The sequence below is a fragment of the Ranitomeya variabilis genome, chromosome 8 (assembly GCF_051348905.1).
Source record: "Ranitomeya variabilis isolate aRanVar5 chromosome 8, aRanVar5.hap1, whole genome shotgun sequence".
Lineage (NCBI taxonomy): Eukaryota > Metazoa > Chordata > Amphibia > Anura > Dendrobatidae > Ranitomeya > Ranitomeya variabilis.
In genome coordinates, this window is record NC_135239.1 from 56,893,557 (window position 1) to 56,920,668 (window position 27,112).

The window sequence follows — 27,112 nt, forward strand, 5'->3', positions numbered from 1 at the left end:
CAAATTTCTTTTGTTATTTTCTTGCCACAATTTCTGACCATAGAGACAACCAACGTGAATCGTAAGGAAGGTTAGTTATTGCGGCATTTCGTTGTTTTCTGTAAATAATTATTATTATCCTCTGTGCAGATCGACAACCACACATGCACAAGCAAAATTGGAGAAACAGGCTTTCTCTGAAACCAGGAATTCTACACAGCAGCCACAAGATGGAGCACGTAGGTAGAAGAGATGGCGTACTGCATTCATGTTTGCATTGAGTTATTATTACATAAGCTAATGATGCTGAGAACAATAAGAACTGGTGACGGCAAATTTACTTTATTACAAACATTGGACTTTATTGTAACATAACTAGTTATTCATCGAATAGGAAGTTACATATAAATTAATTTATCTCCCTTATGTCATAGATTAAAGGAATAATATGTCAATTAATCTATCCACCTAATTAAAAAAAGAAAAACTTCCTTTTAACTCTTAAACACAATTCTGAAGGGCACAATCTATAAAGCTAAGCTTAACAAACTAAATAGGCATGGAGCTAAAAGTGGTGTCTACTTTGATCTGAACTGAATTTCCTTAATAATGAAGACAGGATGAAAAATAACACCTAATGTTTGATGTGTATTATGTTGCTTCCATGGTAAGCAAGCCAAGAGAAGTGAATGTGCAGCGCCCCAGGTCCTGGTCGTTGCAGTAATATCATTCTCCTCTAGGGGGGAGGGATGTTATGTTTGGAGGCAAAGAAGGACAACTGCATTCAGGTATCACAAACATGCAACACATTTCGTACTCCAGGCCACCAGGGGGAGCCCTGCTCCTATTTACTAGGGCACTCCTCACACTTAGGTAAAACTGGTTGCCTGGGGAGGAAGTTAGTTAGTTGCTGGCTGAGCTTCGCTCAGGTAGTTGGTCCCTGACAGGGGTGGGATCCTGTCAGAGATCAAGGAGAAGGACACGGAGCTGTGCCTGTCCTAAGTGCGGCAGCTTCTAGAAAGAGACACTGAAGGAGAACTGTATTGCAGAGAGGGTGAAACGAAGTCGTAGCAAAGGAGTGGATACCAGGAGGAGTTCTGCCCTACACAGGCTGCCTCCTTCTGAGGCGCAGGATCCCGGTAGCCGGAACACCGAGGGAGCAACGATCCTTTATGCCTTGTTCCAGAGACCGGCAGGACAGCTAATTTCACGTTACCTGTCCGCCCCTACACCCAGGAGGCAAGGTGGCACCCTTAGAGGCTGGGGCATGATAGAGTCCCTGTAAAACGCCTCAAGCCACCGGTCATACGGGTTTGTCCCATCCATCTGGGGGACAGAGAGAGAGACATAACATCTACAACATCTGTGAGGACCTTATGAGAAGCTTAGCAGTAAGGGACTACAGTACCACGGCGCTAGAGGAAGGCTACTGATTTCCACCTGGATAAGGGGACTCTAGATTTGCCTCCAAAATGGCCGGACTCTGCCTGCCCCGTGGTCTGGTGCTCTGGACTGTGGATGCTGAAGTCTACAGTAAAAGGTAAAGAGACTGCAACCTTGTGTCCTCGTTCTTCACTGCGCCTCACACCATTCACCATCTACACTCTGGGAAGCCCTGGGGATACACTTCACCTGTGGGAAGGTATACCATCTAGCTGCAATAACATCACCCCAGAGGACCCGTAAGCAGCATCGGTCACCCTGACCGAATACCACAGGTGGCGTCACGAACATTTCCCCTTTAAAGACCTTTCCCTTTTATACAGATGTCCCTAGGGCCACGGACCGGGTCAGCCACCATGACATCCCCTTGCGAACCGAAGGACCCGGTACCGAGTACCCCGCTGCCCTTGGGGGGCGATCCAAATGTCTACTGTTGTAATTTGGGAGTTGTGACAGGAGGACCATGGGGATAATAGTGTAATAATAGTGTATCACAGATGTTACAGGAATCTTAAAGGACACTATCTGTGAATAGATACATTAACTTTTAAATGAAATTCAGCTATAGATAATATACTAATATACAGGGAAATAATTAGACAAAATACACAACAAATACATCCAATGATGCATAGGTAGCATCTCATCCTGAAAGTGTCAAGCCTACTCTGCTGTAGGTGTAATTGTCCTACCATCAACCACACTGCGCCGTATGTCAAGCGGTTCGTGGAACATCAATGATGCCTCTTTAGGCATAATTACAGCAGATTTGACATAATTGTTTCTGGATTGAGGTGCTGCCTCATAGGAGATGCTTTACATATAGCGTGACACTGTTGTAAGGCTTACAAAGCTGCAGATGCAGTGCTGGTGGTATACTCAAGTGAAAAATCCTGCTGAGTTCTTCCCTTTAAGAGAATGACAAAAACGAAAGCCATTCTTAACTAGGTTTTACTAAGTGAAGACAGGTCACTTTGAGCTGTGTTAGGGTATGTGTCTACGTTCAGGATTGCATCAGGATTTGGTCAGGATTTTCCATCAGTATTTGTAAGCCAAAACCAGGAGTGGAACAATTAGAGGAAAAGTATAATAGAAACATATGCTCCACTTCTGTATTTATCACCCACTCCTGGTTTTTTCTTACAAATACTGATGGAAAATCCTGACCAAATCTTGATGCAATCCTGAACGTGGACACATACCCTTAAAGGGATTGTCCGCGCATAGGTATTTGATGACCTACCTACAGGATAGGTCATCAACAGCAGAGCGCTACGTGTCCGGCACCTGACGCCTGCACCTATATGCTGTTTTTTGCTACAGCACCGGCTGGATGTGAACACTTTGCACAGAACTGCTGAGCATTGTCGTCTACAGCAGCACCACTAATATGCAAGAGATTTAGAGCTTTGCTGCAGCATCTAGCAGCAGTCCCTACCATATGACTGTACCTGCACTTAGCAGCTATGTTCAAAGTATTTGTCTGACAGCCGATGGAGTGAAAACAGCTAATAAGTGGATTGTCAGTGTCACACCCCACCAATCTGCTATTGAGGAACTATATTATAGATAGGTCATCAAATACTTATGCTCGGACAACCCCTTTACTAGGAAAACTTGAGTTTTAAATGTGTTTATTCTGCCAAAAGAGCAGATTTTGGCTGCGGAAAAAAACACTGTGTGTGAACATAGTAAAATATATTGGTATTTACAGTAAGAAAGTTGTCTTTACATAATTGTGAAAGATAACTTGTTAAGCTTAGTTCCCACAATGAGCTTTTGATGGTGAATATTATCACTGCACAAAAAACGCAGCGTCTTACAATTCCAGCAAAGCGCAGGGCATTTATAGAAATATTATGCCCACTGTGCTTTTTTTATGCATGCCTCATAAACTGACCTGCGGTGCATTCTCTATCAATTTCTCTTGCAGGTACATTGAGTTTTATGTGCAGATTTTCTGCACAGAATTGCATTACATGCAGAAAATGCACTAAAAAAATTATTTAATCCAAACAAATGCATCAATACGGTTTTGACAAAGCCAAATACCAGAAAGTATCAAAAACAAAGGAGCTTTATTTAAACATAACATAACAAAAAGAAACCAAAAACGCAGAGATAAAAACACATGTAAAAAAACACACATAACAATTTACCTAATAGGTGCAGAAAATTTGCAACATCAAAAACTTACCAAAAGCTCATCGTGGGAACGTAGCCCAACATTCTGCTTAAAAAATCATGATTTATTACAAAAATCATGAAGCACCAATCTAAATTGTGACCAAGAGCAGATAGCACCAACTCTCCCAAAGTCCCTCTCGGGTACTGTGTCACCAGGACAACTCCAAATAGAAATTAACACAAGAAAACGGAGTGGAAACGTCCACAACATCATTAAAAAATATGTAGAATTTTATTAATTATATCTATATAAACAATATAACAAACATTAGTACAAAATTGTCACAAATCTGCATATAAGTGCTGTATGCACTATGCGCTTATCAGAGAATAATAAGGAGGAGACATGACGGTAAACCAGATCGAGGGGGGGAACATAACAATGCATCCTTATGGTATAAGCATGAACCAATATCACATTAGTAGGAGATCCCATAGATCCTCAGTGTAATGAGTTAATACTCAGGCATAGCCATATCCAAAGAATCCCATAATTCCAGCGGCACATGCTTACCCATTTGAGAACATCAAGGGATCGCCCCCACCTCTCACGGCACCCCCATAAAAAATCATGAGTACAAAATAGCGAAGAAATTGTATAATATTTTGAGCTCTGTCCACTAGAATTTTAGGGTTAAATAAGAAATTGTAATTGTTATCACCCATTTATATTTGATATTTTATGCTACATTTTTGTATTGGCAGAGTGTTCATATTTGGGAAACCGAGATTGTGTAGACCAGCAAAGAGCATTTATAAGCCAATGCCACAATAATATGACGGACGCTGACAAGTATAGCTCGTGGTCACACACACCTTCAGAGGTGATATATGATTTGCAAGATGATGTCTGGGATGATTTTGATGATGAAAATTTGCTGGATGCCAGCATTACGGCAACTGCAATGGAGAAAACAAGTCCTGGTAAAAATAAATTATTACAAAATAGGTATTTTCATTTCCTTAAAATTTTGTGATTTCTGAAAAGATAATTGTGATGATGATAACTGGCCCTTTTTAGGCTACGGTGACGCAAGCGTATTAAAAAATCTTCATCCTGAAAAAAATGAACATTTTTCATCTGTATTGTCATCCATGTGCAATGCGTATGGCATCTGTCTTTGTACATCAGTAGGTTTTGAAATTTACAAAAATAAATAGTTTCATATGTTAAAGAACTTCAATGTATCTGTAAAAATCTGATGCTGTATGGACGATCCATATGAGATACAATTTTTTGGGTGCACCCATGGACTTGAATAGTTGAGTCCCATCCAAAATACAGAAGAGAATAGTGCATGTTGCAATCTATCACATGGACATTCAGTCCGTATGAAAAAACTATCATCTGACCTGCCCGATTGGATAACGTTGGTCTGAGTCCTGTCCGTTTTATTCACAGACCGCACTCGGAGTGAAAATACGGTTGTGTGAACCTTTTCTTGATGATCTGTTCAAGTCAAACCTGATAGCACCATTAGGATACTTTTCTGGGAAGATGTTGAACTATGAACATCTTTTTCTTGGCGATGTTCGTTAGGGCTCTAACACGACCGTATTTTAGATTCAGGTGCTGCCTGTGAAAAATAATGGAAGTAGAGGAGCTGCGGAGACACCATCACGTGTTTCTCAACGCAGGCAGTGAATAGCCAGGCCTTTCCCCGGGAAGGAACGACCAAGGGAAGGGCAGCATCCAATAAAGGAAAACCACCTATGCCAAGCATGGTATCCATCCACAGACAGCTGTTTCGGGGTTTTTGCCCCTCATCAGTGTGGAGTAGGAAACTGGCTATCAGGAGCAGTGCCTAGTAGAAAGACTATAAAGGCACGGATGATTGACCTCGGGGAAAGGCCTGGCTATTCACTGCCTGCGTTGAGAAACACGTGATGGTGTCTCCGCAGCTCCTCTACTTGCATTTGCATATTTGGGGGCAGTGTCCTGGATCACTGCATTGAGAAACACGTGATGGTGTCTCCGCAGTGTTGGATGTTTTGGTCTCCACGAGGTCAATCATCCGTGCCTTTATAGTCTTTCTACTAGGCACTGCTCCTGATAGCCAGTTTCCTACTCCACACTGATGAGGGGCAAAAACCCCGAAACAGCTGTCTGTGGATGGATACCATGCTTGGCATAGGTGGTTTTCCTTTATTGGATGCTGCCCTTCCATTGGTTGTTCCTTCCCGGGGAAAGGCCTGGCTATTCACTGCCTGCGTTGAGAAACACGTGATGGTGTCTCCGCAGCTCCTCTACTTGCATTTGCATATTTGGGGGCAGTGTTCTGGATCACTGCGTTGAGAAACACGTGATGGTGTCTCCGCAGTGTTGGATGTTTTGGTCTCCACGAGGTCAATCATCCGTGCCTTTATGTGAAAAATAATGGGACGCACTTGGACCAATGTTATTCAATGTGACAGTGAACATGAACGATTTTTTTTTTTCACTGACCAAATCTGCTTGTGAAAAAAAAAATCACAGCATGCATTAATTCATTGTGTAAATCGTAAATGATTGATAGCTGCTTCTGTAAAAAAAAATTGTATTTCAAAAGAACTACACACGGATGACAAGTGAGAAAAAAATTAGTCCCAAGTTTCTGGATTAAACTTCAAACTATTTTTTATACGCTCGTGTGAATCTAGAATCACATAAGAGTACCCTAATATGCAAACAACTTGGTGAATATACATCGATGATAGTAAGAAAAAATAGATCATATGTGATATCTGTGTGGTTGGAGAGAAGGAACATCACGTCACTAAAAACAAAGTTCTGACCTAACAATTTTGGCAAGGATCTTCTGAAATGTTCATAAATGGACCAATTCTACATCACTGCACATCTGGGTAAACACTATTTATTTCACTAGATGCCACAAATTTTACTAATACTATTAAATGAGTTGGATACTATTGGACAACCCCAGCTTAATCAGTTCAGGACCCTAATTAAAATAAAAACAATCTATACTTCCCTCCTGCAATGGGGCCGCTTCATTCAGTGTTGCTGTTCCCGATGGGTGACATGACTTGTTGTGTCACGTGTCCGCTACAGACAATGAGCAACCTGTGGCTACAGCTCATCAATAGTCCATCAAGCCGGATGTCCTCTCTCATGAAATTAAATGTCACGTCACCCACCAGGAACAGTGTCAGCGACTAGAACGATGCAGCTGTGAGAGGGGAGTATAGGTTGTTTTTATTTTAATTGGGGTCCTGAAGTGAATAAATGGTTCAGCAGTGGACAACCCCTTGGGAGCCATGTTCTAGTTTTGGAAAATTTCCACTGCAAATTTGTTCAAAATATGTAACAAATCTACAGCGAATCTCCGCTAAAAAAATCACGTGTTTCTTGCACATTTTGTCGCAGACTTTATTCTACTCAGTTGCAAAGTATTGTATAGGACGAAATCAGTGGTGAAGATTTGCACAAGAATGAGCATGAGATTCGGGAATCTACTGCTTGCCTTCATTTTCATGTGGATTTTTTCTACAATATGTGAATGGGGTTTTGGTGATGCCATTCAGTTGTATTGTATGGTAAATCGCTATAGATTTATTGTGTGGAGCTCTGCAGCATATCCTGAATGTGTGTGCAGCACCCCAGAGTCCTGGTTGTTGCAGTACTGTGGCTCCGCCACTATGGGGAGCTATGGTACGTCTGATTGCACTAAAGGAGTTTCTCTGACCAGGTAACACCTCACTACACTTCACACTCCGGCCACCAGGGGGGGTGGTCCTATCTAGTAGGCCACTCCTCACACTATGGTAAAACTGGGGGTTGGACAGGAAGACAGGGAGAAGTAGCTGGGAAGAGCCAGTGAGAGGACCTGTCAGGGATGGGATCCTGGCAGACTCCTCAGAGCAGAACTAACCAGTGCACAACGGGAATACAGTAAAGAAGTATTGGGACCAGAAGGAGTCGTGCTGTTAGACCGAGGCAACATCCTTCTGAGGCGCAAACAGTCGGTGGCCGGAACGCCGAGCAAGTAAGAGACTTTAAGTACACTGCAAACCACGGCCGGACAGCTAATTATAGGTTGGCTGTCTCACTTAACACCTAAGCAGACAACGGAGGCAGCTGCGGGAGAGGGGCGACTCTAGGGTCCCGGAAGAACTCCAGGCCTACCCCGTCATACGGGTGCGTCCTACCATATCACCTGGAGGACGAGGAGAACGAACAATAGAGACAGACAGAAACAGTTGTGAGGACTATCCCGGGAGCTCAGCAGGGAAGAACTACAACACCCAGCGCTAGAAGGTAGACACTGATTCCCACCTGTAAAGAGAACTCCTGATGTGCCCTTGGACCGGCCGGTCTCTGACAACCCAGTTAACAGCGCTCTGGACTGAGGTCTCCAAAACCTTCAGTAAAGAGGTAAAGAGACTGCAACCTGGTGTCCTCGTTATTTACCGCGACCTGCACCCCACAACTGCACCGCTACACCACCACTTATTGCACCGGACGTCCCCCACTGACGGACAGGGCCACGGACCGGGTCTAGCCACCGTGACAACCCCAGGACTGAGACCCAGAGGCCCGGCTCCGGGTACCCCTCGGCCCTGCGGCGGTGTGGGGGCGCTCCAACTTGGCGTCACGAACAGGATTTACTTAAGCCTGAAGAATCAGGTCATGTGTGCCTTGGAACTGTGATTTATTGTGCTTGGACTGTACTTTATTGAAAAGACTGTGTGCTGTGCCATTTACCGCCAAAATTCGCCATTGCCGCGCACGGAGGGAGGAGCCCTAGCTACGCGGGCGGAACCAGCCAAAAGAAGCGCGGAACGGAAAGCGCGGTAAGGCGCCAATCCCGGAAGAGGAACTCCGACCTCCAGCAGGTTAGTGGGAGGAAGGGACAGCCATGTCTGAGTCGGGAGGAGAGGAGGTGGTGGTCGCAGCCGCGGAAGTAGGGGCAGCTCCGGTCCACGCAGCGGGCGAAGCCGCGGCCCTAATACCACCACCGGTTGCCGCAGAACCCGCTGTTCCCCTCAGCCAGCCGGACACTGCCGCTAACACAAAAGCCATAATGCCCTTTTCTATGCCGTACCTGCCCGGAGCGGCCTGGCTCCCACGATACTCTGGGGAGTCGCATATTTTCACTGACTTTAAGGAAGGGCTCTGCAGCCTGCTCGAGTTCTATCCCCTGACAGAGCCCCAGAAGGTTCATATGATAACCGGCCAACTTTTTGGGGCGGCTCTGAGAGAATTGAAATCCTGGCCCGCTGAGGATAAAGGAACTGCACAACAGATTTTTGCCAAGCTTAAAGCCACCTTTGATACTCGCACTGCTACGGAAATTAAACTGACTTTTTATGGATGCAAACAGAGGCCACAGGATAGCTTACGGGACTATGCCCTTAATCTCCAGGAGGCGATGCGGGCCATTAAGCAGAGTGACCCCGGCAGCATGCAGGATGAGGATAAACTTCTGAAGGAGCGGTTCATTGAGGGGCTCCTGTGCAGTCACCAGCGGGGCCAATTGCACTTCCTGGCCATGCAAAATCCAGACTTGACTTTTGCGCAGTTCAAAGATAAAGCTATCCAGGCATTGCAGGAGCGACAGCCCAGCCGCGCAATACCACCCAGGCGCCCCGCTCTCACATACCACCAGGAGGTGGCATCGGATACCCCAGTTGCCGCGGAGGCTGACGCCCAGAGCTTCGAGGACGACTCCCCTGCAGGGCTCCGTCTTCAGATGCAGGAGCTGACCAAGAACGTTGCTGCCCTAGCCCGGACGGTGCAGTCCCTACAGGAGGCCCCCAAGAAAAAGATCCAGCTAGCCTCCGGACCAGAGGATGTTCCCTGGACGCGACAGAAGAGGACCCCACCGACCAGAGGCCGGGACAGCGATCGTTTCCATCAGGACGGACGACCCATCTGCTGCCGATGTCACCAGGTGGGCCATCTTGCAAGGTACTGTCCTTTAAACGAGCAACCCCTGGGGCAAAGGGCCAACCCCCAGGAGTAGGACGGTCAGGCCCGCAGCATTGGAGAACCAAGTATATTGGAGGACGACCAGTTCTCCCTGTAGTGATTGATGGAATCCCCTTGAATGCTTTGCTGGACACCGGTTCTCAGGTGACGACTATACCTTACGTGCTCTACAAACGGTATTGGGAGGACGCTGATATTACTCGTGGCCCTGACGATGATTTCACCATAATCGCCAGTAATGGTCAGCCGTTGCCACAAGTGGGGTATAAGGAGGTCACCATCAAAGTGGGGCGGGTGGAATTGAAATCCCAAGGGATTGTGATTGTAGATATTGATCGTCAAGAATGTACTCCCATGATGACTCTTGGTACTAATGTTATAGAAAATTGTCTTGCAGAAGTGATTGTTTTGTTGCAACAGGTGGCAGAAACCGCTGGCCACAGTGAGCAACGTGCCCTGCAGAAGGAAATCAGAGCTCTGATGCAGAGACAGCAGGTAGAGCTGACTGGTGGTGAGATTGGTCGTGTCACTGTGAGTGATTCAAACCCCATCGCGATACCCCCCAAGAGTGAAATGTTAATATGGTGTCGAGCAGCCATAGGCCTCAGGGGTAAGGACTACCAGGCCTTGGTAGAACCCGTATATTCAGACAATAGGCCTACTGTTCTGACAGCCCGGGGGGTGGTCGACGTCCGTCAGGGGAGAGTGCCTGTACGTGTCCTCAATTGTGGGGAGGAAGAGGTTCACCTCACCAAGTATACCACGCTCGCCAAATTGTTCACTGTCAATAATAATGTGATACAGACACCTGAACCCTTGGTCCCGTCAAACTTGGCGGAGAACAAAGGTTCTGCAGAGCCCTCGAAGGACTGGTGTCGGGAATTGCATGTGGGCACTGACTCTACCCCATCCCATCAAAAACAGGGGGCCTACAGGGTGGTACACGAGTACGAGCAGATATTCAGCAAACACCCCTCAGATTTTGGGCAGGTGAAAGGGATCCAACATCACATCCCCACGGGAGATCACCGACCCATAAAAGAGAGATATCGCCCTGTACCCCCAGCTCATTACCAGTGTGCCAAGGACATGTTGCGGGAAATGAAGGAGGCTGGGGTGGTGAGAGACAGCTGTAGCCCCTGGGCAGCTCCGTTAGTCCTTGTTAAAAAGAAAGATGGTACAATGAGGATGTGTGTTGATTACAGGCAGTTGAATCGCATTACACATAAGGACGCATACCCACTGCCTAGGATAGAGGAGTCTCTGGCTGCCTTAAAATCTGCTAACTACTTCTCTACCTTAGATCTCACCAGTGGGTACTGGCAGGTTCCTGTAGCGGAGGCGGACAAAGAGAAGACGGCCTTCACGACGCCAATGGGTCTCTGTGAGTTCAACTACATGCCCTTCGGATTGTGCAATGCTCCCGGAACGTTCCAGAGGATGATGGAGTGCTGCCTGGGACACCTGAACTTTGAAACCGTGCTGCTATATTTGGATGATGTCATTGTCTTCTCTAAGACCTACGAAGACCACCTGAAGCACCTGGCCGAGGTGTTTGAAGCCCTATCCAACTTTGGCTTAAAGGTGAAACCGTCCAAGTGTCATCTGCTGAAACCTAAAGTGCAGTACCTGGGCCATGTGGTGAGCGCTGAAGGAGTGGCCCCAGACCCTGACAAGGTCACAGTGATTAAGGACTGGCCAAAGCCCAGTGACCTCCACGAAGTCCGGCAGTTCCTCGGGCTGGTAGGCTATTACCGGAGGTTCATTAAGGACTTCACCAAGAAGGCCGCACCCTTGCAAAACCTGTTGGTGGGCCAACCAAAGAAGACCAAGGGGAGGAACACCCCCTTTGACTGGAACGAAGAGCTGGAGGAATCCTTCACCTGTTTGAAGTCGGCACTGACGGGAGAAGAGGTACTGGCTTACCCCGAATACGACCAACCGTTTGTGCTGTACACAGATGCCAGTAATGTGGGACTAGGAGCCGTGCTGTCTCAAGTCCAGAAAGGCAAGGAAAGAGTGATCGCTTACGCCAGCAGGAAACTCCGTCCCACGGAAAGGAACCCTGGCAACTACAGTTCCTTCAAACTGGAATTCCTTGCCCTTGTCTGGGCAGTGACAGAGAGGTTTAAGCACTACCTGGCCTCCGCGAAATTCACCGTCTTCACGGACAACAATCCGCTAACGCATCTGGGTACTGCCAAACTCGGGGCTTTGGAACAGCGGTGGATGGGCCCGGCTGTCCAACTATGATTTCACCATCAAATATCGGGCAGGACACCAGAATGCCAATACCGATGCTCTGTCCCGAATGCCCAATTTACCAGAAGTGGGAGAAGACCCGGAGGCACTTGAAGAGGTGGAGCTGCCTGCCTTCCATCGCCCCAAAGCCACTCAGAACTCTCACCATGTGAAGAATAGGCACAAGAACCAACCGGATGCCACGCTCAATCCCCTGCCCCACCACGGATGGGCAAAAACCCAGGATAGTGACCCCGCGGTCCGTCAGGTGAAGGAGCTCTTGACGCAGGCTGGGTTGCACCCTGGCCCAGATGATCCACAAGAAACCCAACAGCTGTGGAAGGGGAGAAGCAAACTGTTTATCCATGATGGCAAGCTGTGCAGGAGGAGCATCGACCCACGTACTCATGAATTGGTGTGGCAGATAGTGGTGCCAAGGCGAGATGCGCCCATGGTTCTGGGAGCCTACCATGATGGAGCCGGACACTTCGGATGGAGGAAGCTAGAGAAGCTGCTCCGAGGGAGGTTCTATTGGATTGGCATGAAGAGAACCATTGAGAAGTGGTGTCGGGAGTGTGGTCCCTGTAGTCTGCGCAGGAAAGACCGTGACAGTCAATGGGCTCCCCTGCGGCCTATCATCACCAAACGGCCGCTCGAACTGGTCGCGCTGGATCATGTGAAGCTGACACCTAGCCGGTCGGGCTATATCTACGCCCTTACCATCGTGGACCACTACTCCAGGTTTTTGGTGGTTGTGCCTGTCAAGGATCTAACGGCCAGGACTGCCGCCAGGGCCTTCCAGCAACACTTTTGTAGGCCCCATGGCTACCCAGAGAAAGTACTGACCGATCAAGGACCTGCATTCGAAGCGGAAGTGTTCCAAGAATTCTGCCAACTGTACGGGTGTAAGAAGATCAGAACCACACCGTACCATCCTCAAACCAACGGGATGTGCGAGAAGATGAACCAAGTGGTAATTGATTTATTGAAGACCTTACCCGTGGAGGAACGGAACCTGTGGCCGACAAAGTTGCCTGACCTGGTGGATATGTACAATCACATCCCAGTAAGTTCCACCAACTGTACTCCAGCGTACCTGATGCGAGGAAGATCTAGTCGGTTACCCGTTGATCTGGACATGGGGGTCCTAGTACCCGAAGATACCTCGCCGGATGCAGATTGGGATGCAGAAAGGCAGCGAAGGTACCGCGAAGTACAGGAGTGTGTAGAAAGAAGTCTCGCCCAGGCTAGGCAGAAACAGGAAAGAGACTACAACCAACATGCTCCTGCGATTCCCCTGTCACCTGGCGAGCAAGTACTTAAACGAAAGAGGAGATTACACAAGCTTGATGACCAATGGGAAGCGGAACCGTACACCATCCTGCCATCCGACTTCGACAACACAAAAGTCTGTCTCATCAGCAAAGACAGAGGGGAGACCTCGGCAGCGGTATCCAGGGATCACCTTAAGGTCTGCCCCGATAAGTTGAAAGAGAGGGGCACGGCCCCAGAAATCTCCCCGCCGGTAGAAAAGGAGATGTTCCATACCGTCCTTGGTGACTTTCCCCAGTCCTGGACTCAGATAAATCAAGCCCTCGTGGTGCCTGTTCTAATGTTTCAACAGCCAGACCCACCAGAAGCAATTGTGGTACCAGATCATCCGGTCCCGCTACCTCACCAAGCCTTACCTGAAGATGCCATGCCAACCGTTGAACCGACAAATCCTCCCTCTGCTGTTGGTGAATCTGCTGTACCCACTGTTGATAGCAGCAGCTCTGAGAGCCCTAACCTGCCAGTGCTACCCCGACTCACTAGAAGTGTAGCTAGAAGACAGTGCACTACACCAGCGGTAGCAAGCATAGCGGGCCCTGTTAGGCCAATAGCAACCCCTGTGCTGCGAAGGTCCACACGCAGCACTCAAAATCAAGCTCCCCTCCGCTACAAAACTTGGAGGTATTAATAAGGGCTGCTCTTTAGTTGAAAATGTCTTTCTTGTATATATCTTTTGTTACAGGTTTTAAAATGGACAATAGGGTAATGGACAGTGAATTGCCCAAAAACTTTCAAAAAGGGGGCCCCTTTGTTTACCCGGGGTCCCCGCTGTTTTAACCACTGAACTGAGAGTCATAAACTGTGCATGACCTAACTTTCGCAACGTTCAAGAATCCTCACCTCCCGTAAAGGGAAGCATTGTTATGTTCAATTGTTATGCTATTTCAAAAATTTGTGTGTTTTCTGTTAACATGTATTATTGTTCTTGTTTTTCCAGTCCCGGAGTACTGGATTTAACCGGGGGGGAGTGCAGCACCCCAGAGTCCTGGTTGTTGCAGTACTGTGGCTCCGCCACTATGGGGAGCTATGGTACGTCTGATTGCACTAAAGGAGTTTCTCTGACCAGGTAACACCTCACTACACTTCACACTCCGGCCACCAGGGGGGGTGGTCCTATCTAGTAGGCCACTCCTCACACTATGGTAAAACTGGGGGTTGGACAGGAAGACAGGGAGAAGTAGCTGGGAAGAGCCAGTGAGAGGACCTGTCAGGGATGGGATCCTGGCAGACTCCTCAGAGCAGAACTAACCAGTGCACAACGGGAATACAGTAAAGAAGTATTGGGACCAGAAGGAGTCGTGCTGTTAGACCGAGGCAACATCCTTCTGAGGCGCAAACAGTCGGTGGCCGGAACGCCGAGCAAGTAAGAGACTTTAAGTACACTGCAAACCACGGCCGGACAGCTAATTATAGGTTGGCTGTCTCACTTAACACCTAAGCAGACAACGGAGGCAGCTGCGGGAGAGGGGCGACTCTAGGGTCCCGGAAGAACTCCAGGCCTACCCCGTCATACGGGTGCGTCCTACCATATCACCTGGAGGACGAGGAGAACGAACAATAGAGACAGACAGAAACAGTTGTGAGGACTATCCCGGGAGCTCAGCAGGGAAGAACTACAACACCCAGCGCTAGAAGGTAGACACTGATTCCCACCTGTAAAGAGAACTCCTGATGTGCCCTTGGACCGGCCGGTCTCTTGACAACCCAGTTAACAGCGCTCTGGACTGAGGTCTCCAAAACCTTCAGTAAAGAGGTAAAGAGACTGCAACCTGGTGTCCTCGTTATTTACCGCGACCTGCACCCCACAACTGCACCGCTACACCACCACTTATTGCACCGGACGTCCCCCACTGACGGACAGGGCCACGGACCGGGTCTAGCCACCGTGACAACCCCAGGACTGAGACCCAGAGGCCCGGCTCCGGGTACCCCTCGGCCCTGCGGCGGTGTGGGGGCGCTCCATGTGTACATCTCCTTACTAAACTGATAGAAAAGTATTTAACATCCGAGTCCGTCGAGTCCGTGAATTGCAACCAGCTATTTTCGAATGATCATTTTGTAGGCTAGGTAAAGACCAAAGGAAATGCATTGCTAAGCTTATAGCCAAAATAAAAGTGTGCCCCGAAATACAGGCGGTGACAATGCACACTGATAAGCAAGGAGTGCTTTAAATGATGCATTAAAACATTAAAAAGGCCTCACTTCAAGCTGTTCGTGAGGCAGAGAAAGGTTCCTTTTGAAATATAAATGGAAATGATTATAGTCAAGGAAATATAATTCGGTTGCTTGCATATGAAGGTTGTCACATATTTCAGACTCTTTCCATTTCATGAAAGGCCTTGTTATCATTAACAATGTGTTTCTTTCCAAGAGTCACTTTGAACGAGCTGGTAAAATGCAGTATGTAATTATGTCATTGAGGCCTAATTAGAAAGTGTAAAAGACATCAGTGTGTTTCTAGTGTGGCATAAAAAAGTTTCCAATTATACATTTGATGTTTAATTCTGTATATACATTTGATTTCTGATTAAACAGCATGTATATATTTATTTTTTGAAACAAAAATTAATTAACTCAAAGTCTTCCTTCAACCTTAATAACTATGTTACTATGACTTAAAGTCCATCTTGTTCAACCATATCCTAACCTAACATGCCCTAAAATGTTGATCCAGAGGTCAATAAACCAACTTCGATGGCATCCACAACTGCAGTTTAACATTCAGAATAGTTGTACTTACACCATGATTATAGAAAGGCACATCCCACATCTTCTACATTGATTTACTTTGTCTAAGCAATATTAATAAAAATGTACATATGGTTCTTATTACACATCTTTATGAAACTGCGTGAGATGATTGCCACTTTACGACAACATCTCTTAAGTGTGTCTTTACTCAATATAAGACACAGGTCAAAAACGGATCATCATGGGATACAACAAATTAGTGAAAATTGTTTTGTTTTTGTTTTTTTACTTATGAGAAAAAAAAATCTGCTTTAGCCCATGTTTGCACTTTGTGTCACACATTCAAGTGAAGTGTGTTTTTTTGGACAGTCTACTGACCCATACAGTTCCCTTGAGTCATAGACACATCACTTTTAAAAGCAGATCTGTGTCTCCGGTGCGTAATACTGAGAGCAGGTCCTATTGCCATCTGTTTTGTGGATCAGATTCAGCCATTAAAGTCTATGGGTATGTGTGTAGATCAGATGGGACTCTGAAGACAGACTTTGTACTTCAGAGATTCATCCGAGTTTCATCTGTTTGTATTTGATCCATTAAGAGTCATTGAATAAATAAAGTTCAGAAAGACAGTCTGCCTTTTTCAATTAAAAAAATACAGATGAAAAGAAAAAAACGAAGCAACTAGGATAACATCTGAGAAAAAAATTTGGTCCGTTTCTCTCAGATGGTAACACTCCAAACACATGTGTGAATGTAACCTTATGGTTATACTGACTTTTTTTTCCCCACAAAGTCCTCAAAACATGAACATGCGATTTTCAAGAAATCACCCTCTGGAGAAAATGAACCTAGTACATAAGTAGCAATTAAAAAATATATATCAAGAGATTTTCAATCAGTACAATACATTCCTATAAATAGCAATTTCTTTATTTTTTTCATAGTACAGTAACACAAGATCTCAGTGTAGACTCATCCACAGGTTCACCAGTATTCTCTGGAGGGCTTCTAAGGTGAAAGTGAAGTAAAGGAGAACTCAAAATAGATATTTTCCATCAACACCAACTATACAAAGCATGAAGCCAAAGATACAGTACCAGTTAAAAGTTTGGACACACCTATTCCTGCATTGTTTTATTGTGTTTTTCTCGTTCTTATTGAAATGTGCACATTGTAGATTCAGACTGAAGGCATCAAAACCACGAGGCAGCAAATATAAAAACAAGGAATAAAAAAAAAATTGGGAAAAAATCAAAAAACAAAGTTCATCCCCTGGAGTGACTTTCCAACTGTCTTGAAGGCTACCCAGAGGTACTGAGCACTTGACGGCTTCTTCGCCTTCGCTCCTCAGGCCATCTTTTTCTAATCTCTCAGTTGGGTTGCGGTTGGGTGATTGTGGAGGCCATGTCAGCTGACACAGCACTCCATTTCATTCCTTAGCCACATAGTCATTATATAGCCTGAAGTAGTGTTGTGAGTCACACAAATGATAGTCCCACTAAGTGAAAACCAGATGGGATAGCATGTCATTGCTGAATGTTGTGGTAGCCCTGCTGGGTAAGTGTGCCTTGAATTTGGAATAAAGCACTAAAAATTTCACCACAAAGTACTATTACACCTTTACTTCAAATGCTTCATGGTGAGCACCACACATGTAGAAACCATCCACCAACATTGTCAGCCGAAAGTACTATCACACTTTTATTTCTGTGATACATGGTGAGCAACACACATGCAAAAAACCATGTGCTCTCCTTTTCTGCATCTCACAAAGGCATAGAGGTTGGTACCAATAATCTGTAAATTTGATTCATCAGACCACAGTACAGATTTCCACTGATCTAATGTCCAGTCTTTGTGCTTGGCCCACAAGTCTTTTCTTGTTTGTAGTCTGTCGTAGTTCCAGCAGTTTGACCATACAAACCTGCTTCTTGCAGTTTCCTCTGGACACTTGATGCTAAGATGTGTCTGCTACTTGATATTCGTGCATAATTTATGAGGGATATTAGCTAAGATGTTGTAAATTTGCATTTGCTGTGGCTGATAATTCTGATAAAAGTATCCTTTGCAGGAGAGGTAATTCTTTGTCTTCATTTCCTGGAGCGCTCTTCACAAGAGCCAGTTTGATTACAAAGATTGATGAGTTTTATGATTGCACGAACAGACACCTTTAAGGTTCTAGCAATTTTCCGGATTGACTGCTCTACATGTCTTAAATTAATGATGGGCTGTCATTTTTCTTTATGTGATTTTTGCCACATTCTGGCTTGTAACATTTGTGGAAGAGGAGTACAATCTGAATAGAACTGTGTACCAACACTAAATCTGCAAACACATGTAATGGTCACAAACACTTTCTGAAGGCAGATGATCCTATAAATGAATTCTTGATGAGGCGTACCTGCCAATTGGAAGCCATTTCAGGTGATGATCTATTGAAATTGCTTGAGAGAATGGCAATGGGGTGTAAATTTGTCATCGGAGTAAAAGGGAGGTACTTTGATGAACATGTAGTTTGGTTTGTTTCACACGTGTTTCTTTACCCCCATTGTTTCCATACTTGTCCGTTCATGGTTTTGCTACCTTCAGTCTGAATCTACATAGTGCACATTCAAATACGAACAAGAAAAACCATTATATGACTGGTATGAATGGTATCCAATGGTACACTTGTAAGGTAGGATATGTCCTTATCTAAGGATCTGTTTTGTTCCACTTTGCTGTGAGATTACTTTCTTTTCTAGTCCTCAATTATGCTGCCCTAATTATGCTGGCATTATGTAATTATCCCCCTTTAAGCATGTAGGAAAAGCTGATGTGGAGCCTCCTCTTGGACTAGCCCCATCTTATCCTTGGATGTTCCTTCAACTGTTTTTCTCTAAATCACCACATAATTCCAGAGAAGACCATATGTTGTAGTACAGGAGCCAGTCTCTGATTCATGCTATCTGTGGTTCAGGTGGCAGGAATCAGCTGACCAGATTGCCTTTAATGGAAACAAGGTGGAGGATGATTGACTCAATTTTATTATGATCACTACTGTAATTTGTGCAAGTTATGGATTCATAGAGAACCGTATGAGATTAATTAACCTTGCACTACTTTTTATTTTATCAGAATGCTTAAAACTGGATATTTTAAATGTTTCCAAAGTTCCCAAAACTACTGCACATAGCAAGAACCAATCCAAAATGATATCTTTTAGAGAAGCGCCAAAGTCGGCTCTGAATTCTATGAATCAACTCAAGTGAGTATTTGGTAATATTTTTGCATCACTTTTGCAGAACTACGGTTTAAAAAAACCACACATTTAAAATATAAACAAGGGGCTCAATGGGTCATTTGCTGTTTTTTTTAAGTCACTTCTTTTTTTTTTGCCTTTGTTAGTCCCCGATGGAGTACGTATACGTATATTTTTTCACAAAAAATTTAGTTCAGCTCCAATTTGTTTTATTTTATCAAGGGTAACAGGAGAAAATGGACCCCAAAACTTGTTGTACAATTTGTTCTGAGTACGACGATACCCCATATGTGGGGGTAAACCACTGTTTGGGCGCATGGCAGAGCTCGGAAGCGAAGGAGCGCCATTTGACTTTTCAATGCAAAATTGACTGGAATTGAGATGGGACACCATGTTGCGTTTGGAGAGCCCCTGATGTGCCTAAACATTGAAACCCCCCACAAGTGACACTATTTTGGAAAGTAGACCCCCTAAGGAACTTATCTAGATGAGTGGTGAGCACTTTCACCCATTAAGTGATTCACAGAAGTTTATAATGCAGAGCCGTAAAAATAAAAAATCATATTTTTTCACAAAAATGATCTTTTCGCCCCCAATTTTTTATTTTCCCAAGGGTAAGAGAAGAAATTGGACCACAAAAGTTGTTGTCCAATTTGTCCTGTGTTCGCTGATTCCCCATATGTGGGGGTAAACCACTGTTTGGGCGCATGGGAGAGCTTGGAAGGGAAGGAGCGCCGTTTGACTTTTCAATGCAAAATTGACAGGAATTGAGATGGGACGCAATGTTGCGTTTGCCTAAACATTGAAACCCCCCACAAGTGACACCATTTTGGAAAGTAGACCCCCTAAGGAACTCATCTAGATGTGTTGTGAGAGCTTTGAACCCCCAAGTGTTTCACTACAGTTTATAACGCAGAGCCGTGAAAATAAAAATTCTTTTTTTTTCCACAAACATTATTTTTTAGCCCCTAGTTTTGAATTTCTCCAAGGGTAACAGTTGAAATTAGACCCCAAAAGTTGTTGTCCAATTTGTCCTGAATACGCTGATACCCCATATGTGGGGGGGAACCACCGTTTGAGTGCATAGCAGAGTGTTGTGAATTCCGTTCTTGGGCTCCATCCTGTGGTTATGAATGGTATTTTTGGGAGTTCTGCTCTTGGGCTCCCTCTGGTGGCCTCGAGTGGAACTTAGCAGCTGCTTTCACTAATCGGTTCCCTGGCCTTGTTATTTAACTGGGCTTTAGTCTGTAGTCGATGCCAGCTGTCAATGTTTTCCTGTTGGATTCTGTCCTCTCCTGGAAGTTCTCTGTTGGCCAGTCCATTTCAGCTAAAGATAAGTTCTGCTAAGTTCTTGGATTGTTTCCTGCTTTTGACCTTCGGTTCAGGTTTAAGTTATGTCTCTTTTGTCCAGCTTGTCCTTGTGAGATATTCAGGCTAGTTGGAAGCTCTGGGGTGCAGATTTGCTCCCCCACACCGTGAGTCGGTGTGGAGGCTATTTTTGTAAACTCTGCGTGAATATTTTAGTTTTTATACTGACCGCACAGTATCCTTTTCTATCTCTGTCTATTTAGATAGTATTGGCCTCCTTTGCTGAAATCTATTTTCATTTCTGAGTTTGTCATTTCCCTCTCCACTCACCGTCAATATTTGTGGGGGGCTATCTTTCCTTTTGGAGATTTCTCTGAGGTGAGATAGTTTTCCGTTTCCATCTTCAGGGGTAGTTAGTTCTTAGGCTGTAACGAGGCGTCTAGGGAGAGTCAGTAACGCTCCACAGCTATTTTTAGTGTTGGTGCTAGGAGTAGGGATTGCGGTCAGTAAAGCTACCACCTCCTCAGAGCTTGTCCTTATTTGTTTTACCCACCAGGTCATTTCAGTGCTGCTCCGTAATCATCAGGTCACAACAGTGATTGCGGTCGGTGGAGCTGCCACCTCCTCAGGAGCTTGTTCATGTTTTGTTTTACCCACCAGGTCATCTCAGTGCTGCTCCTTAATCACCAGGTCATAACACTACAGCTGGACCACAATGTGTTAAATGCATCTCAAAAGAGGGAAAAGAAAGTTCTGAGTCATTGTTTTTTTTTTCTTGTTGCTTGTTTTGTCCTTTTTTTTTCCCCTTGATCTTTGGATGGTTCAGGAGCTTGGTGCTGATATGGAGGTTTAGGGTCTGTCTGCGCGTGTTGATCATCTCGCTGCAAGGGTACAGAGTATCCAAGATTATGTTATTCAAACTCCTGTTTCTGAGCCTAGAATTCCTATCCCTGATTTGTTTTCTGGGGATAGATCTAAGTTTTCGAACTTTAAAAATAATTGCAGATTGTTTTTGCTCTGAGACCCTGTTCCTCTGGTGACCCCATTCAGCAGGTGAAGATTGTTATTTCTCTGCTGCGTGGCGACCCGCAGGACTGGGCATTCTCTCTTGAGCCAGGGAATCCTGCATTGCTCAATGTAGATTCATTTTTTTAAGCACTTGGACTGCTTTATGACGAACCTAATTCTGTGGATCAGGCAGAAAAAATCTTGCTGGCTCTGTGTCAGGGTCAGGAAGCAGCAGAAATATATTGTCAGAAATTTAGAAAGTGGTCTGTGCTTACAAAATGGAATGAGGATGCCCTGGCAGCTATTTTCAGAAAGGGTCTTTCTGAAGCCCTTAAAGATGTTATGGTGGGGTTCCCCACGCCTGCTGGTTTGAACAAATCAAAGTCTCTGGCCATTCAGATTGATCGGCGCCTGCGTGAACGTAAGGTGGTGCACCATATGGCGGTGTCCTCTGGGCTGAGTCCTGAGCCTATGCAATGTGATAGGATTTTGACGAGAGCAGAACGGCAGGAGTTCAGACGTCAGAATGGGCTGTGTTTTTACTGTGGTGACGCAACTCATGCTGTCTCTGACTGCCCGAAGTGTACTAAGAGGGTTGCTAGGTCGGTTACCATCAGTACTGTACAGCCTAAATTTCTCTTGTCTATTACCCTGATTTGCTGATTGTCGTCCTTTTCTGTAATGGCATTTGTGGATTCTGGCACTGCCCTGAACTTAATGGACCTAGAATTTGCCAAGCGCTGTGGTTTTTCCTTGGAGCCTTTGCAGAGCCCTATTCCCTTGAGGGGGATTGATGCTACGCCAATGGCCAAGAATAAACCTCAGTACTGGACACAGTTAACCATGAACATGGCTCCAGCACATCAGGAAAATATTCGCTTTTTGGTGTTGCATAATTTGCATGATGTTGTTGTGCTGGGGTATCCATGGTTACAGGTACATAATCCAGTGCTGGATTGGAAATCTATGTCTGTGACTAGTTGGGGTTGTCAGGGGATACATAGTGACATTCCTCTGATGTCAATTTCCTCGTCCCCTTCTTCTGAAGTTCCTGGGTTTTTGTCAGATTTCCAGGATATATTTGAGGAGCCCAAGTCCAGTTCCCTGCCTCCTCATAGGGACTGTGATTGCGCTATTAATTTGATTCCTGGCTGTAAGTTCCCTAAGGGCCGACTTTTTAATCTGTCTGTGCCAGAGCATGCCGCTATGCGGAGTTATGTAAAGGAGTCCTTGGAGAAGGGGCATATTCGCCCGTCTTCGTCACCGTTGGGAGCGGGGTTCTTTTTTGTTGCCAAGAAGGATGGCTCCTTGAGGCCCTGTATAGATTATCGCCTTCTCAATAAGATCACGGTCAAATTCCAGTACCCTTTGCCTTTGCTCTCTGATTTGTTTGCTCGGATTGAAGGGGCTAGCTGGTTTACCAAGATTGACTTTCGAGGGGCGTATAATCTTGTCCGCATTAAACAGGGTAATGAATGGAAAACAGCATTTAATATGCCCAAAGGCCATTTTGAATATCTTGTGATGCCTTTCGGGCTCTCTAATGCTCCATCTGTGTTTCAGTCCTTTATGCGTGATATTTTCTGGGAGTATTTGGATAAATTCATGATTGTATATTTGGATGATATTTTGTTTTTTTCCGATGATTGGGAGTCTCATGTGAAGCAGGTCAGGATGGTATTTCAGATTCTTCGTGCTAATGCACTGTTTGTGAAGGGGTCTAAGTGCCTTTTTGGAGTTCAGAAGGTTTCTTTTCTGGGTTTCATTTTTTCTCCCTCGGCTATTGAAATGGACCCTGTTAAGGTCCAGGCTATTTACGATTGGACTCAACCCACATCTGTGAAGAGCCTTCAGAAATTTTTGGGCTTTGCTAATTTTTATCGCCGCTTCATTGCTAATTTTTCTACTGTGGTTAAACCTCTGACAGATTTGACCAAGAAAGGTGCTGATGTGGTGAATTGGTCCTCTGCGGCTGTGGAGGCCTTTCAGGAGCTTAAGCGTCGTTTTACTTCTGCCCCTGTGTTGCGTCAGCCAGATGTTACTCTCCCTTTTTAGGTTGAGGTTGACGCTTCTGAGATTGGGGCAGGAGCTGTTCTGTCTCAGAGAAGTTCTGATGGCTCTGTGTTGAAACCGTGTGCTTTCTTCTCCAGAAAGTTTTCGCCTTCTGAGCGTAATTATGATGTCGGCAATCGGGAGTTGTTGGCTATGAAGTGGGCATTTGAGGAGTGGCGACATTGGCTTGAGGGAGCTAAGCATCGTGTTGTGGTCTTAACCGATCATAAGAATCTGATTTACCTTGAGTCTGCTAAGCGGTTGAATCCTAGACAGGCTCGGTGGTCTTTGTTTTTCTCCCGTTTTGATTTTGTGGTCTCGTATCTTCCGGGATCTAAGAATGTGAAGTCTGATGCCCTGTCTAGGAGTTTTTTGCCTGATTCTCCGGGAGTCCTTGAGCCGGCTGGTATTCTCAAGGAGGGGGTGATTCTTTCTGCTATCTCCCCTGATTTGCGGCGGGTGCTTCAGGAGTTTCAGGCTGATAGACCCGACCGCTGTCCTGTGGGGAAATTGTTTGTTCCTGATAGATGGACTAGTAAGGTGATTTCTGAGATTCATTGTTCTGTATTGGCTGGTCATCCTGGGATCTTTGGTACCAGAGATTTGGTTGCCAGGTCCTTTTGGTGGCCTTCTTTGTCACGGGATGTGCGTTCCTTCGTGCAGTCCTGTGGGACTTGTGCCCGGGCTAAGCCCTGCTGTTCTCGTGCTAGTGGGTTGCTTTTGCCTTTGCCTATCCCTGAGAGGCCCTGGACGCATATTTCCATGGATTTTATATCTGATCTTCCTGTTTCTCAGAAGATGTCTGTCATCTGGGTGGTTTGTGACCGGTTTTCTAAGATGGTCCACTTGGTACCTTTGCCTAAGTTGCCTTCCTCCTCTGATTTGGTTCCTTTATTTTTTCAGCATGTGGTTCGTTTGCATGGCATTCCGGAGAATATTGTGTCTGACAGAGGTACCCAGTTTGTTTCTAGGTTTTGGCGGTCCTTTTGTGTTAGAATGGGCATTAATTTGTCTTTTTCTTCGACATTTCACCCCCAGACAAATGGACAGACGGAGCGAACTAATCAGAGCTTGGAAACCTATTTGAGGTGCTTTGTGTCTGCTGATCAGGATGATTGGGTTACCTTCTTGCCGTTGGCCGAGTTTGCCCTTAATAATCGGGCTAGTTCGGCTACTTTGGTTTCGCCTTTTTTTTGTAACTTCGGTTTTCATCCTCGTTTTTCTTCAGGGCAGGTTGAGCCTTCGGACTGTCCTGGGGTAGATTCTGTGGTGGACAGGTTGCAGCGGATTTGGACTCATGTGGTGGACAATTTAACATTGTCTCAGGAAAAGGCTCAACGTTGTCGGTGCGTTGGTCCCCGGCTTCGTGTTGGGGATTTGGTCTGGTTGTCTTCTCGTCATGTTCCTATGAAGGTCTCTTCCCCTAAGTTCAAGCCTCGTTTTATTGGTCCTTATAGGATTTCTGAAATTATCAATCCGGTGTCTTTTCGTTTGGCCCTTCCAGCTTCTTTTTCCATTCATAATGTGTTCCATAGATCTTTGTTGCGGAGATATGTGGTGCCCATGGTTCCTTCCGTTGACCCTCCTGCTCCGGTGTTGGTTGAGGGGGAGTTGGAATATGTGGTGGAGAAGATTTTGGATTCTCGTCTTTCGAGGCGGAAACTTCAGTATCTGGTCAAGTGGAAGGGTTATGGCCAGGAGGATAATTCTTGGGTTTTTGCCTCCGATGTCCATGCTGCCGATTTGGTACGTGCTTTTCATTTAGCTCGTCCCGATCGGCCTGGGGGCTCTGGTGAGGGTTCGGTGACCCCTCCTCAAGGGGGGGTACTGTTGTGAATTCCGTTCTTGGGCTCCATCCTGTGGTTATGAATGGTATTTTTGGGAGTTCTGCTCTTGGGCTCCCTCTGGTGGCCTCGAGTGGAACTTAGCAGCTGCTTTCACTAATCAGTTCCCTGGCCTTGTTATTTAACTGGGCTTTAGTCTGTAGTCGATGCCAGCTGTCAATGTTTTCCTGTTGGATTCTGTCCTCTCCTGGAAGTTCTCTGTTGGCCAGTCCATTTCAGCTAAAGATAAGTTCTGCTAAGTTCTTGGATTGTTTCCTGCTTTTGACCTTCGGTTCAGGTTTAAGTTATGTCTCTTTTGTCCAGCTTGTCCTTGTGAGATATTCAGGCTAGTTGGAAGCTCTGGGGTGCAGATTTGCTCCCCCACACCGTGAGTCGGTGTGGAGGTTATTTTTGTAAACTCTGCGTGGATATTTTAGTTTTTATACTGACCGCACAGTATCCTTTTCTATCTCTGTCTATTTAGATAGTATTGGCCTCCTTTGCTGAAATCTATTTTCATTTCTGAGTTTGTCATTTCCCTCTCCACTCACCGTCAATATTTGTGGGGGGCTATCTTTCCTTTTGGGGATTTCTCTGAGGTGAGATAGTTTTCCGTTTCCATCTTCAGGGGTAGTTAGTTCTTAGGCTGTAACGAGGCGTCTAGGGAGAGTCAGGAACGCTCCACGGCTATTTTTAGTGTTGGTGCTAGGAGTAGGGATTGCGGTCAGTAAAGCTACCACCTCCTCAGAGCTTGTCCTTATTTGTTTTACCCACCAGGTCATTTCAGTGCTGCTCCGTTATCATCAGGTCACAACAGTGATTGCGGTCGGTGGAGCTGCCACCTCCTCAGGAGCTTGTTCATGTTTTGTTTTACCCACCAGGTCATCTCAGTGCTGCTCCTTAATCACCAGGTCATAACAGCAGAGCTCGGAAGGGAAGGAGCGTCATTTGGAATGCAGACTTAGATAGATTGGTCTGCAGGCGTCACATTGCATTTGCAGAGCCCCTATTGTACCTAAACAGTAGAAACCCCCCACAAGTGACCCCATATTGGAAACTAGACCTCCCAAAGAACTTATCTAGATGTGTTGTGAGAACTTTGAACCCCCAAGTGTTTCACTACAGTTTATAACGCAGAGCCGTGAAAATAAAAAATCCTTTTTTTTCCACAAAAATGATTTTTAACCCCCAGTTTTGTATTTTCCCAAGGGTAACAGGAGAAATTGGACCACAAAAGTTGTTGTCCAATGTGTCCTGAGTACGTTGATACCCCATATGTTGGGGTAAACCCCCTGTTTGGGCGCACGGGATAGCTCGGAATGGAAGGAACACTGTTTTACCTTTTCAACGCAGAATTGGCTGGAATTGAGATCGGACGCCATGTCGTGTTTGGAGAGCCCCTGATGTGCCTAAACAGTGGAAACCCCCCAATTATAACTGAAACCCTAATCCAAACACATCCCTACCCCTAATCCCAACGGTAACCCTAACCACACCCCTAACCCTGACACACCCCTAACCCTAATCCCAACCCTATTCCCAACCGTAAATGTAATCCAAACCCTAACCCTAACTTTAGCCCCAACCCTAACTGTAGCCTTAACCTTAGCCCCAACCCTAACCCTAGCCCTAACCCTAGCCCTAACCCAGAATGACCAAAAACCAGCTATTCATGAATTTCTTTTGGGGGAGGCGTTTATACCGTTCTGCGTTTGGTAAAATGGATGAAGCAGTTTTATTCTTCGGGTCAGTACGATTACAGCGATACCTCATTTATATTTTTTTATGTTTTGGCGCTTTTATACGATAAAAACTGTTAAAGAAAAAATAATTATTTTTGCATCGCTTTATTCTGAGGACTATCACTTTTTTATT

The 27,112-nt window shown here is 45.5% G+C and overlaps 1 protein-coding gene across 12 annotated transcripts in view; it reads left to right on the forward strand.

Annotated features, from left to right (window-relative positions):
- HFM1 (helicase for meiosis 1) overlaps positions 1-27,112 on the forward strand; it is a 229,963-nt gene that overhangs the window by 192,599 nt on the left and 10,252 nt on the right. For 11 of the 12 annotated variants that reach the window (XM_077278676.1, XM_077278672.1, XM_077278677.1 and 8 more), the window contains 3 exons: positions 130-218; positions 4,315-4,533; positions 18,923-19,052. In XM_077278676.1, coding sequence (XP_077134791.1) covers positions 130-218; positions 4,315-4,533; positions 18,923-19,052 — 438 coding nt within the window. Of the gene's footprint in view, positions 1-129; positions 219-4,314; positions 4,559-18,922; positions 19,053-27,112 lie in introns of all 12 variants that reach the window. The other variant, XR_013218736.1, reaches the window with a different exon arrangement.